Consider the following 14,847-nt stretch of genomic DNA (forward strand, 5'->3'; position numbering starts at 1 on the left):
ACGCTGTATCCTGCATCAATACAGGCTGGGATATCTCGTCTCTGGACCTCGGCAGAGCCATGGAGCGCACTCAGGTTCTGGACTGGAGTCTGCAGGAGAAGCTCCGGCCACACATGAACCAGCTCAAACCCAGACCCTCGGTCTACATCCCAGAATTCATAGCTGCTAACCAGGCGCAGCGGGCCGACAACCTCATTATAGGAAGCAAAGCAAAACAGGTGAAGTACTTTTCACAGCATAAGGTTTCAATCGTGAACATAAGTTAACTAAATGGTAAAAAGTTAATATGTTAAAATTAATTTCAATTAATAAATAATAAATGTTTAAGAATTATTTTTCATTGTTAGTTTGTTAATGTATGTTAACCAATGGAACCTTATTATAAAGTTTTCCATATTTTCTCAAGAGTCAACAGAAAAAAACTATACAAACTTAAGTGTTCCCTTTCGAAAGGGATCTCACACTGCGTCCCCTAGAGGGTGCTATGAGGGGAATGCCTCCAGCATGAATGGTGTTTGAAGCATGAGTCTAAAAAATTACAATGAACATGACATCGGCAGGCAGCACCTGTGAAATTTGTCATCCAATTTTTTTGTCTTCAGGAAGCCGTTTTTTTGCACATTAGTTATGAGCACGCGCATTTAGCTCCTGAGGGAGCAGATTGCATGTATTTAAAGGAATTCTCAATAAAAGCTCCATTCACACCTCGAGGGATGTGGGACACGTTTTTTTGGGTGGAATGCTTATAGCGATTTATTCGAGATGCAGTCACTCCCTTGATCTAGTCTCTTGGGGATCAGAAGCCCTTGCTGCATGCGGTCTCTGCCCTCTACAAGTAAGAGCTCATTACTGCAGTTATCTTCCAGTAATATCCATTTGTGGGGCAGCTGTGGCCTAATGGTGAGAGAGTTGGGCTTGTAACCCAAAGGTTGCAGGTTCGATTCCCACACCAGCAGGAATTGAAGGTGGGAATTGTGAATGAACAGCGCTCTTTCCACCTTCAATACCATAACTGAAGTGCCCTTGAGCAAGGCACTGAACCCCCAGTTGCTCCCTGGGTTGAACCCCCTTTCACTAATATGATATATGATATACCACAATAATGAACATGCAATATATTATTATCGTGGGCACTTTAAAAAATTTGAATAATGATTTATTACAAATTATTCAGGTTTTTTGAATGCATTTTGAGAACACTTCTTCCATCAGCTGGTTAAAATGCACAACACCGCTGTATGCTGCATGAAAGACGCAAGCACACTCTAATGTAAACAAGCCTGAAGCGCATGGCATGCTGAATAAAAGAGCACTTTCACTCTCTGACAGCAGATTGTGACCAGTTGTGACATTATAGGCTGCTGCCTGCCGGCCAATGTCATGTTCTTTCTCGGGTTCAGACTCATGCTTTAGACACCAGTCATGAAGGAGACATTCCCCCCATAGCGCCCTGTAGGGGACGCAGCGTGACTTCTGTATTCTCAGGGAACCATGGATCTGTTTCGACCTTACTCTGACTGTCACTACGGTCTAAATAGGATGATAACCTTCGTTCCGGCTTCTCTCGAGACCATATGTCAATAAAGTCGTGCCCATGACCCTGGAGGCGGAGCATCCCGCACTATAAAAGTGGAATGAATTTCCAGCTCGTTCTCTTACCTTTCTCGCCTCAGAGACCAGGTACAGGTAGGAAAACAGAATTAAAATGTATTATCCACTATTCAATTCATCACCTAACAGGTTCCTGTGAATTGTGGTGGTTTTATGGCATTATTGCTACATGGTAGTATCTCCATTGCATTGTTTTGTAGCTATCTCGTATACTAAGCAACACAGTGTTGGTGTAATTTTGTTCTCTTTCAGATATCCACCAATGAAAAAATAGTGAATATGCTTCTATTGCAAAGTTTTGGTGAGTATTAAACCCTATTATACCCTATATCACTGTTCGCAGTTGTTGGGGATTGTTTTTGACCTGCTTGGTATCTTCACGTACTGGTGCACATCGGTTCCTTGTGTGGGCTAATTTACCCTTGACTACTGTTCACAGCTTGCAGGGTTTATTTTGGATCTGCCTAGTACGTTTGCATACTAGTAAGCGCCAATTTGCCTAGTTTGTATTTAATTAACCTTTACTACTGCTCACGATCAGTGGGGGTGGTATAAGCCTTTTAAGTACGTTCGCGTACAGGTAAAGGTCATCTTTTCCTATTTAATTTACTGCAGTTGCAATGTCCTCTCAGTGCTGCTGGTTTTGTCAATCATCATTGGCCCATCATGATGAACACTGAGAATGCCCCTTATGTCTAGGGATTGATCAGCTGACAAAGGATGAGGATAATCCTTGCAGAGCAGCTTGCGACCTACATAGAGAGGAATGACTCTGTCATGCTAGTGTATCAACACCCAGGCTGTATCCGAAATCCCTCTCTCTAGTGCCCTATTTGAGGGGACAGCCATTTTTAGTGGTGTTCGAAACCATAGTGGACGTTCTCGAGTGTGCTCGTTCAATCCCACAATGAACCGCAAAAACAAGTGTACAACCGATGTACAGTACACTCAACATCTAGAGGATAACCCATAATGCACTGTGAGAGTCATGCACAAAATTAATTCTTGCATCTCAGCAGTAAAATGGTATCCGCAGCTAAATCCTTAATTTACAATGCGCTGATCCACAGCATAATACAACACAGGTACAAATTTATTGTAAATTGATTATTACATTGTTTAACTATGGTTTAAACATAATTTCTGTGAGTTAAATCTTTCTACTGGAACTGCCCATTACAAATGGTTATTGAACAGCAAGCAAACCATGCAAAAGCGGCAGTCCTTCCGGTGCACTCAGTGTCCAAAATCACTCACTCGATGGACACCAGATGAGTCCTCTGCACAATCTGACTTTGCTGCAGTCTGGAATAAACCGCTGGTTTCATCTGGCCAGAGCAGAACTCACCCCCCTCCCCACCCCACCCCCGACTGAGCCTGGTTTCTCCCAAGGTATTTTTCTCTACTTCTGTCATGGATGGAGTTTTGGTTCCTTGCCTCTGGCTTGCTTAGTTGGGGACAGTTGATTTCCAGTGATATTGTCGCAGATACTACTTATCTGAACTGAGCTGGATGATGACATCACTGAATTCAATAATGAACTGCATTTAACAAAAAATGTGATTGTTTACTGTTATCCTTTTTGCATTATCGTCACACTATTTTCCTAAATAATACTGTAAAGCTGCTTTGACACAATCTGTATTGTTAAAAGCGCTATATAAATAAAGGTCACTTGATTCGACATGCAAACCGGATTCTCAGCACGGTGACTGAGCATGGTAGAAAGAGGGAATGCTCTTTAGGTTGTCGTGATCATAGGCGCTCTTGCAAACATTTGTGTGACCACATTTTTTAATCCAACAAGTGATAAGTGTGTGGATAAACCAACCATTGCTCCACCAACAGAAGGTTTAGAGCTTATTATTCCTCTTCCTGATCATCTCTTCCCCTGACCAGAAAAGCATTCAGCTGTGCCTCGAGGAGATGAGATAGATAAAGATGTAGATAAAGATGTACTGTCTATTTTTGTCCCAACTCACTGTTCAATAGCGGGCATCAATCAGAATCAGGAGACTCCGATTCAGATGCTGCAGAGGAATAGATGAGGAATCACTAGGTGTGGAGGAGTTTTTGTAAGTACTCTTTATTAATAAAGCATGCAGTGCAGATAGTTTTGTTGGTCTATATTCCCCAGAGTGGGACCTGGTGGGAGGTGTTTGAAAAGGAATATCTCAGACTAACTGCCCACCTTCTATTCCAGTGGCAGATGTTACCACTTGCGGGATGCGTGCGGGCGTGCTGGTTAAGCTGCGCGACCGCGAATGCCGATCAGTGCTCCCTAGCATCCATCTAGCGAATCTCCGATCCCTTTCTAAAAAAAATGGATAAACTTCTTCTCCTCACCCACACAAACAAGGTCTTTTCAAAATCTGCTGCACTAAAACCTGACTGAATGAAGCCATTCCAGACAGCCACTTCATCTGCCAGGCTTCCAGGTGTTCAGAGCGGATCACATCATGGAGCTAAATAGGAAAAAGAGAGTTGGTGGACTATCTTTCTACATAAATGAAGGTTGGTGTTAAGATGTAACAACTCTGAAGATGTGGTCTCCTAATTCCTCTGGACACATGTGTGAACGCCATGATTGAACAGCTGGCCGAACAAATTACTGAAACGAAGCAACGGTTACCCGGACTCTCTTTTAATCATTCCTGCGGATTTTAACAAAGCAAATCCGAAAACAGGGAAACAGCTTTGTCTTGCCAAAGAGAATGCTTACAGAAGTAGGGGTAAAATATTGAATAACCAGGCCAGGAGCGGACTAACAAAGGAGATCAGAGTGGCTAAAAAGAACTACACTGAAAAGTGGAGAAAAGAGCTTTCAGCCAATGACCTGGTATCAGAATGGACTGGTCTGAAGAAAATCACCATGTACAAGACACCACCCCCACAGTCTGTGGAGAATCAACAACTGGCTGATGATCTGAATGTGTTTTACTGTTGATTTGAAATGGCCAGACTCACATCCGACACCCCCCTTCCCTCAACCTGTGCCTAAGGTTTGTGTAAAGGATGTGAAGCAGGTCTTTGTGAAGCAGAAATCTAAGATGGTGTTTCACCAGCTTGTCTAAAAGTCTGTGCTGACCAACTGGCCCTCATATTCACACAGATTTTCAACAGATCATTGGAGCTGTGCAAAGTTCCCTGCTGCTTCAAACACTCCACCATCATCCCGGTCCCAAAAGCCCAAAATCACTGGACTTAACGACTACAGACCTGTCGCTCTCACATCTTTGGTCATGAAGGCATTTGAGAAACTGGTCCTAGCCTACCTGAAGGACATCACTGGACCCTTGCTGGATCCTCTTCAGTTTGCCTACAGAGCAAACAGGTGACGCAATCAACATGGGACTTGACTACATCTCGCAACACCTTGACAAAACTGGAAACTACGCAAGGATCTTAATTGTGGACTTTGGTTTGGCCTTCAATACCATCATGCCTGACCTTCTCTCAGATAAACAGCTCTCTGTGCCCACCTCCATCTGTGAGTGGATCACCAGCTTCCTGACAAACAGGCAGCAACTAGTGAAGTCAGAGTGAGGTCGAAACTGATTGTAAGTTATAAATATTACTATGGACATGTGAGACCGAAGGATGACAGTCACTATCCATTTCGCTCAGAACACTACGCGCTCAAGGTAAGAGAATGAGCCGGAAGTTCATCCTGCTTTTATAGTGCGGGAAGCTCCACTTCCACGGTCATGGACATGACTTTGTTTACATAAGGTTTTGAGAGAAGACAGAATGAAGGCTATTTAGACCGTAGAGACTGTCATTCTTTGGTCTCACAGATCCATACTTACTTTAACTAGAGCTAGAGATTGCATTGTCAATGTTGGTCCTCACAAACATAGCTATACAGAGTTGTGTATATGTGTATACATTCTAACATCAAAATGTAAGTATCTATATAAATAATATAATACATATATCTGGTAGCGGTTTTGGGAGTAACTTTTAGTCCATCTCTAAAGAAGATAGGATAGGAGGATTTTAGAAGACTAAAAATGAACTCCCAAAACTTACTGGCAAATTCTTCAAACAGTGGTACAAGAGGATGTGATGCTGGTCCTTCAAGAAAAAGAACTTGTATTTCACCACACTTAAGCATGTTATTCTTATTAAGTGAGGGTCATTTTTTTTGGGAATTTTTACCCAAGAAAACTCACTGAGAACCTGACACCTTTCACTTCTAGAGACTCCAGGTAGGTTGCAATTCTGGAAAATGCTCTGGAAACTACATGGTTTCTGATGGTTTCACACCTTATTTCTTAATTCTTTTGCAGTTAACATTTCTTTTCTCCTTCACCCTTTTTTCTGACCGCGCTGAGCGAATGAGCATTTTGCAGTCCAATGATCATGCCTTAACTTTGCAAATTCTAGTATTGCATCCTTCTCATGGGCTTTTAATCATTTTTGACTTTCGGTCTGAGTTAAATCTCTGTTTTGGCTCATATTATAATATGTCTAATAATTATGCACACCTGAAAATACTGTAAGGAGTTTTTAACTTCCAGCCTTCATGAACAATTGTTTATCACTTATAAACAGTGTTGGGGAAAGTTACTTTTAAAAGTAATGCATTTTATTATTGCATTACTTCATTATAAAGTAACTAATTACATTGAGTTAATTACATTATCCAGAGTAATTTTTCTTATTAGTGTGGTTAAGTTGGAGCATCAAAGGTCAGCAGCAAAGACATTGGATAATAGGATTAAATAAAGGATAAAGGATATTTGTGTTATTTAACATTTAATTATTGCAGGTTTGCATCATATTCTGAGTTGCGTTTCACTTTTTATTCAATTTGAGGAATATTGAATCTGTTTTTGTTTTTTTGCAAGTGAGATGAATTAATGCATGTTCACATTTATTTCCAGAACTACAGTAACATCTTACTCCTGATTTTTTTATCAATCAATAAATAGGAAAATGCATTTATTTTTCTGACTTTATTTGAAAAAGTAACTCTTTCACTTTCTGTAAGTAATGCTTAACTTTAGTAGTTACTTTAAAAAAGTAATTTGATTATGTAACTCGAGTTAGTTGTGATGCGTTACCCCCAACACTGCTTATAAAAAAATATGACCAGAATATTAACGTGCCTAATAATTGTGCATGTACGATATATAGTGTGTATGTTGAGTAAATGTATAAACCTGGATGTTGGCAATATTCTTGTTTCCTGTTTTAGGTGGATCAGATCCGCAGAGATATCTGTGATTTCAAAGAGAAGAGCGGTGTGGATAAAGTCATCGTTCTCTGGACGGCAAACACCGAGCGTTTCTGTGACGTGACTCCAGGAGTCAATGACACTGCCGGCAATCTGCTCAACACCATTCAGGTGAGCCTGTTGGAAACACTGCTGTTTAATGAATGGGTCTCAATCAGAAACACTAGTATTGATGTGTTGTTGTGTTTGTGTCTCAGACGGGAGGTGAAGTGTCTCCCTCCACCATGTTCGCGGTGGCCAGTATTCTGGAGGGCTGCGCCTACATCAACGGATCGCCGCAGAACACGTTCGTTCCCGGAGCGGTGGATCTGGCCGTCCAGCGCGGCGTCTTCATCGGCGGAGACGACTTCAAATCCGGACAGACCAAACTCAAGTCTGTGCTGGTGGACTTCCTGATCAGCGCTGGAATCAAGGTGAGAGAAACACACTGAATATCTGAAACATCAACACATGCACTAGTGTCACATTGGTTCATTTGAAGCAATAAAAGCACAAATATAATTTAGTTAACATTTTTAGTTAATGCCCTGACTAAAGTTAACAAAAAGAAATTAATTTTTCCAAACTTGCATGAATTTTTTTTTTCTGGATTCTGTTTTAATAATTAAATTAAATGTTAGTTAATTAAAATCATGAAACGTATACAAGTTTAAGAAAAATTTAATTAAAAATTAAGTTTAATAAAAATGAAACTTTTAGGGCCCTATAAAATTCGTTTTATTTTTTTGAAAATTTATTTTGAAAATTAATTTTGGAATTATTTTAATTTACTTCTGTTTTGATATTTAAATCAAATGTTAGTTGCAATTGGTAATTTGTTAAACATTAGCAGTGTTAGGGGTAACGCATTACAAGTAATACAAGTTACATAATAATATTACTTTTTCCAAGTAACTAGCAAAGTAACGCATTACTTTTTAATTGACAAGAGTTACTTTTTCAAATAAGTAACGCCAGTTAGCTCTCCTGTCCCCATGTTGAGAGAAATTGTAAGATGTAACTTTAGTTCTAGAATAAATGTGAACATGTATTAATTCATCTCACTCACTGAAAAAACAGATACAGTATACCTCAAAATGAATAAAAACAGTAACATAAAAAGTAACACAAAAGTAACGTAACGCATTACTTTCCATAAAAAGTAACTATGTAATTAGTTAAATTTTTAGAAGGTAACTCAATATTGTAACGCATTACTTTTAAAAGGAACTTTTCCAACACTGAACATTAGTTTTTAAAAATACAGCTGTTCATTGTTAGCTCAGGTTAGCTCAGGTACATTAAATAATATGTGACCCTGGACCACAAAACCAGTCTTAAGTCGCTGGGGTATATTTATAGCAATAGCCAAAAATACATTGCATGGGTCAAAATGATTGATTTTTCTTTTATGCTAAAAATCATTAGGAAATTAAGTAAAGATCATGTTCCATGAAGATTTTTTTGTACAATTCCTACTATAAATATATCAAAATGTAATTTTTGATTAGTAATATGCATTGTTAAGAACTTAATTTGGACAATTTTAAAGGTGATTTTCTCAATATTTAGATTTTTTTTGCATCCTCAGATTCCAGATTTTCAAATAGATGTATCTCGGCCAAATATTGTCCTATCCTAACAAACCATACATCAATAGAAATCTTATTTATCGAGCTTTCATATGATGCACATATCTCAGTTTTGTAAAATTTAACCTTATGACTGGTTTTGTGGTCCAGGGTCACATATTAACAGATGCAACTTTTGAATTTAGTAACTCATTACTAAATTCTGAAATTAAGATGAACTAGGATCATTTAATGCTTTAGATTTTTTTGTAACATTTGCCATAATTTTTTTTTTTTCAAATAAACTATTAGGAGAGTTACAGTAAATTATCATATTGCATTTTTATACTACATAATAAACTTTTTGCACAAGTTGTTTCTATTTATTTATTTGCACAAACATTCGTTTCTGAAACTTAAACTAATGCCGTGTTGTTTTTTTGGGGCAGTCGTAGCCTAATGGTTAGCGAGTCGGATTGTAACCCAAAGGTCGCGGGTTCGAGTCTCGGTACCGGCAGGGATTGTAGGTGGGGGGAGCGAATAACCAGCGCTCTCTTCCACCTTCAATACCACGACTAAGGTGAGACCCTTGAGCAAGGCACCGAACCCCCAACTGCTCCCCGGGTGCCACACCAATATGACTTGGACACCATACTTGGCCGCACTTCCTTTCACTGATAATTTATTGGGGGATCCTATTTTTGTGTTTCTGAAAAGTGCCATATGTATATTCTGAAAAATAATATTAAATATCTCTTATATTATATTATTATATACAGTGAGGGAAAAAACATTCGCCCGATGACAAAGAAATGACCAGTCTATTATTTTGCCTATAAGTCTATAATTTTAACAGTCAGAGAATTACAACAATCAAATCCAGAAAAATGCATTTTAATGAGTGAAATAATTATTTGACCCCCTTCGCAAAACATGACTTAGTACTTGGTGGCCAAACCTTTGTTGGCGATCACAGAGGTCAGACGCTTCTTGTAGTTGTCCAGCAGGTTTGCACACATCTCAGGAGGGATTTTGTCCCACTCCTCTTTGCAGATCCTCTCCAAGTCATTAATGTTTGGAGGCTGACATTTGACAACTCCAAATTTCCCATGGGATTAATGTCTGGAGACTGGCTAGGACCTTAAAGGGGTCCTAAGTCTTTATTTTGTTTTGAGTGCGCACTAGAAAATGCTCTCATGCTTGGTGGTTTGAAAAACGCAAGTTTTTTCCACATAATTTACATTATTGCAATATTGCAAATTATCGCAATCTCCCCAGGCTCGAACAAATGGCTTGATTAGTTCCGGGTTTGATGGAGGTCTGCCTTCCACAAGGTATTTCCGTTGTTGTAATGCTTTTGGACAAATTTCTCTGTATTGTGTTTGATCGGTTAAGTAAATAATCACATTTAAGGGAATGAGTGCTTTCATTTGATGTATGACTCATCTATGTTTGGTAAGTTGGAGCGATATGAATATGAATATTATTATGTCGATCTTGACAGGGGGTGGCTTGTTTGTGGAGAGCAAATTCAGACCTTATTATATTACGTTATGTGACATAAATGCTAAAACAATGCATGTGTTCTGAAAGTTTAGATTGCTAAAGCTTTCAAAAGAGACTATATGTGACCCTGGACCACAAAACCAGTCATAGGTATAGATTTGTCATCTGAAAGCTGAGTAAATAAGCTTTCCATTGATATATTGTTTGTTAAAATAGGACAATGTTTGTCTGAGATGCAACTATTTGAAAACCTGGAATCTGAGGGTGCAAAAAAATCTAAATATTGAGAAAATCGCCTTAAAAGTTGTCCAAATGAAGTTCTTAGCCATGCATATTACTAATCAAAAATCAAGTTTTTATATATTTATTGTAGAAAATTTACAAAATGTCTTCATGGAACATGATCTTTACTTAATATGCTAATGATTTTTGGCATAAAAGAAAAATCGATAATTTTGACCCATACAATGTATTTACCCGTGCTACTTAAGACTTAAGGTTTTGTGGTCCAGGGTCACATATATGTCTATATTTGTGCTCAAACATGCATAATGTTAAAAAAAAAACACGCAATGATGTATTCCTACACCAGTGCCGGAATTACGATTTTAAGGGGTTAAGAGTGCTCCTAATCTCAGCTTGTTAACTGTATTATAGACACCTGGGAGCCAGAAATCTTGCTGATTGATAGGGCATCAAATACTTATTTCACTCATTAAAGTGCAAATCAATTTATAACTTTTTTGAAATGTGTTTTTCTGGATTTTTTCAGTTTTTATTCTGTCTCTCACTGTTCAAATAAACCTTGGTAATTTCTTTGTCGGTGGGCAAACGTACAAAATCAGCAGGGGATCATATAATTTTTTTCCTCACTGTAAATATTCTATATTTTATCATACATAAATGATGTGCTATTATTGTGTTATTTATATTGTTTTATATTATGTGAAATATTCTGTATTGCATATTAGTAAAAATGAAATGGTCAATTTCAGCCAACTGCGATAGTGAGTTATAATCATCTGGGCAACAACGATGGGCTCAATCTGTCGGCGCCGCAGCAGTTTCGCTCAAAAGAAATCTCAAAGAGTAATGTGGTGGATGACATGGTGAAGTCCAACCCCATACTTTACCAGCCTGGAGAGAAACCTGACCACTGCGTGAGTCTCACATTATATCACATATTGCTTATTGCATATGACATTACATTATATATTGCATATGACATTATATCACATATTACATATTGCTTATTGCCTTATTACATATTGCATATGACATTATATCAGATGTTGCATATTGCATGACATTATATTGCATATTGCATGTGACATCATATTGCATATCACATTGCATATTGCATATGACATATCAAATAATGCATATTGCATATGACATTATATCAGATGTTGCATATTGCATGACATTATATTGCATATTGCATGTGACATTATATCAGATGTTGCATATTGCATGACATTATATCACATATTACATATTGCTTATTGCCTTATTACATATTGCATATGACATTATATCAGATGTTGCATATTGCATGACATTATATTGCATATTGCATATGACATTATATCAGATGTTGCATATTGCATGACATTATATCAAATATTGCATATTGCATATGACATTATATCAGATGTTGCATATTGCATGACATTATATTGCATATTGCATATGACATTATATCAGATGTTGCATATTGCATGACATTATATCAAATATTGCATATTGCACATGACATTATATCAAATATTGCATATTGCACATGACATTATATCAAATATTGCATATAAGAAGCGAAAGCAACTAAAGCAAACAGAAGATGCTTCAACGCATCAATAATGTCTGACTGGTTTGTTTGAACAGGTGGTTATTAAATATGTGCCCTATGTGGGCGACAGCAAGCGTGCAATGGATGAGTACACTTCAGAGATCATGATGGGAGGGACGAACACGATCGCTCTGCACAACACCTGTGAGGTAAGATCATCACTGATCCTTAAACACATGCATGAGTTTGTTTGTTTTTAAATCATGAAGCTTACACAATTGAATTGTTTTTTATTTTTTTGGATTTTGTCTTAATGGTTCAATTAAATGTTAGTCATCAAAAAGTCATGAAATCGTGAAACCTATACAATGGAACAACAATTTATTAAACGTTTAATAAAATTCAATTTTTTGGGCCCTATAAAATCCATTGTTTTTCCCTGAAAAATTAAATTGTATTTTTTTCCTACATTTTTTTCCCATTTAAATTTTTCTGCATTCCATTTTGTCCATTTTATCTTTTCTAGATCTTAATGGTCTAACTAAATGCTTGTTATCAAAAAACAAATCTAGTTAATTTAAATAAAAACATATCTATATCTATATCTATATATATATATAATATATATATATATATATATATATATATATATTTTTTTTTTATTTTTTTTTTTTTTTATTTTTATTTTTTTTTCAAATGGATTTTTTTTTTGGCATTACATTTTTATTTTTTTTAAATTTTTCTTGATTCTGTTTTAATGTTTCAATTAAATGTTGTAATCAAAGAGTCATGAAAACATGAAACAATTTATTAAAAGTTTAACAAAATTACATTTTTAGGGCCCTATGAAATCCATAATTTTTCCCGCAAAATTAAATTGTATTTTTTTCCTACATTTTTTTCCCATTTAAATTTTTCTGCATTCCATTTTGTCTATTTTATTTTTTTCTATTCTGCCTTAATGGTCTAACTAAATGTTTGTTATCAAAAAACAAATCTAGTTAATTTAAATAAAAACCTATATATATATATATATATATATATATATATATATATATATATATATATATTTTTTTTTTTTTTTTTTTTTTTTTCAAATTTATTTTTTTGCCATTAAATTTTTTCCCAGTTTTATTTTTCTTGATTATGTCTTAATGTTTCAATTAAATGTTATAATCAAAGAGTCATGAAATCATTAAACAATTTATTACAAGTTTAACAAAATTACATTTTTAGGGCCATATAAAATCCATATTTTTTAGAAGAAAAAAAATCCCATCTTAATTTGTCTGCATTCCATTTTTTTCCCATTTCAATTTTTGCTTTTGTTTAAATTTTTCTGCCCGAATAGTTAAGTGAAGTTAGGCATGTTTTTACTCATATTGATGAATAAATAAATATATATTTATATCTGAATATGCTATGTATACTCCTAAGTTTAGTCAGCACACTAACTCAGTTGTTTGCATGCTTGTCTGCTAGACTAAACAAGAGATTCTGATACATCATGAATCCATTATTAATGCGTCTGTCATCTGCTTGTGTCCAGGACTCTCTGCTGGCCAGTCCTATTATTCTGGATCTGGTGATCCTGACAGAACTGTGTCAGAGAATCACGTTCTGCACTCAGGACGATCCCGTGTTCCAGGGCTTTCACAGCGTCCTGTCACTGCTCAGCTTCCTCTGCAAAGCGCCGCTCGTCCCGCAGGGGGCGCCGGTGGTCAACGCCTACTTCCGGCAGCGGGCGTGCATCGAGAACGTCATGAGGTCAGATTTGAGCCCATGCATGAGTTTTCTGACAGCGTCTGCATGAGATTGCACATTGTTAAATATATTTGTTTCTGAATCGTAGAGCGTGTCTCGGCCTCCCGCCTCAGAATCACATGCAGCTGGAGCACAAGATGAAGACCAGCTTCATGCATTCGGATAAAAACCATATCCATCATCCGGTCCTCATGAACGGAAAGATCGAGCACATCAACGGCTATCAGTTTATAAAAATGCCTAAAGCATAAAAGCATAAATGCAGATGCGCAAAAACCTACATAGTAGAACAAAACACACCAAGATCAGCTTCATGTTTTAAATCTGTTATAGTTGTTTGAGTAAATTTCAATTGCTTTATTAGGCAAAGCCTTGCTCAGTTTTTTATTTGCATTTACCTACTTGTACTTGTTTAGCGAGTACTGTATTGCATTTATGCATGATCCCCAGCCGTGGAATTCTTTTCCAGGTTTTGTACATAAATGCACTAAGAAACTCAGTTTGTTGAACAAAATTAATTCATTGCTAAACAGTGATAATTGTTGTTGCATTTGGCAAATGTATAAATACAGTTGTGTAAACACTCAGAAAAAGATTGACTTGCTAAAAAATATCATAGCAGTGGGATTTATTTCCATGTTTTTTACATAAATGCACTGAGAAACTTAGTTTTTGTTTGTTAAACGAAATTAATTCATTGCTAAACAGTGATAATTGTTGTTGCATTTGGCAAATGTATGAATACAGTTGTGTAAACACTCACAAAAAGATTGACTTACTAAAAAATATCATAGCAGTGGGATTTATTTCCATGTTTTTTACATAAATGCACTGAAAAACTCAGCTTTTGTTTGTTGAACAAAATTAATTCTCTGAACAGGGATAATTGTTGTTGCATTTGGCAAATGTATAAATACAGTCGTGTAAACACTCATAAAAAGTTTGATTTATTAAAAATTGATCATAGCCGTCAAATTTATTTTCAGGTTTTTTTAAATAAATGCACTGAGAAACTTGGTTTTTGTTTGTTAAAACGAAATTAATTCATTGCTAAACTGTGATAATTGTTGTTGTATTTGGCAAATGTATAAATACAGTTGTGTAAACACTCTTTAAAAGATTGATTTATTAAAAATAATCACAGCTGAAAAATTTATTTCCATGTTTTTACATAAATGCATTGAAAAACTCAGTTTGTTGAACAAAATTAATTCATTGCTAAACTGTGATAATTGTTGTTGCATTTGGCAAATGTATAAATACAGTTGTGTAAACACTCTTTAAAAGATTGACTTATTAAAAAATGATCTTAGCCGTCAAATTTATTTCCATGTTTTTTACATAAATGCACTGAGAATCTGAGTTTTTGTTTGTTGAACAAAATG

At 36.3% G+C, this 14,847-nt stretch overlaps 1 protein-coding gene across 3 annotated transcripts in view; it reads left to right on the forward strand.

Annotated features, from left to right (window-relative positions):
- LOC141344420 (inositol-3-phosphate synthase 1-A-like) overlaps positions 1-14,802 on the forward strand; it is a 38,487-nt gene extending 23,685 nt beyond the window's left edge. For 2 of the 3 annotated variants that reach the window (XM_073849308.1, XM_073849309.1), the window contains exons 5-11: positions 25-218; positions 6,815-6,964; positions 7,051-7,266; positions 10,905-11,069; positions 11,794-11,907; positions 13,248-13,465; positions 13,551-14,802. In XM_073849308.1, coding sequence (XP_073705409.1) covers positions 25-218; positions 6,815-6,964; positions 7,051-7,266; positions 10,905-11,069; positions 11,794-11,907; positions 13,248-13,465; positions 13,551-13,713 — 1,220 coding nt within the window. In that variant the 3' untranslated portion in view covers positions 13,714-14,802. The remainder of the gene's footprint in view (positions 1-24; positions 219-6,814; positions 6,965-7,050; positions 7,267-10,904; positions 11,070-11,793; positions 11,908-13,247; positions 13,466-13,550) is intronic. The other variant, XM_073849307.1, reaches the window with a different exon arrangement.
- Positions 14,803-14,847: the final 45 nt, after the last annotated feature.

Source organism: Garra rufa, chromosome 10 (genome assembly GCF_049309525.1).
Source record: "Garra rufa chromosome 10, GarRuf1.0, whole genome shotgun sequence".
NCBI lineage: Eukaryota > Metazoa > Chordata > Actinopteri > Cypriniformes > Cyprinidae > Garra > Garra rufa.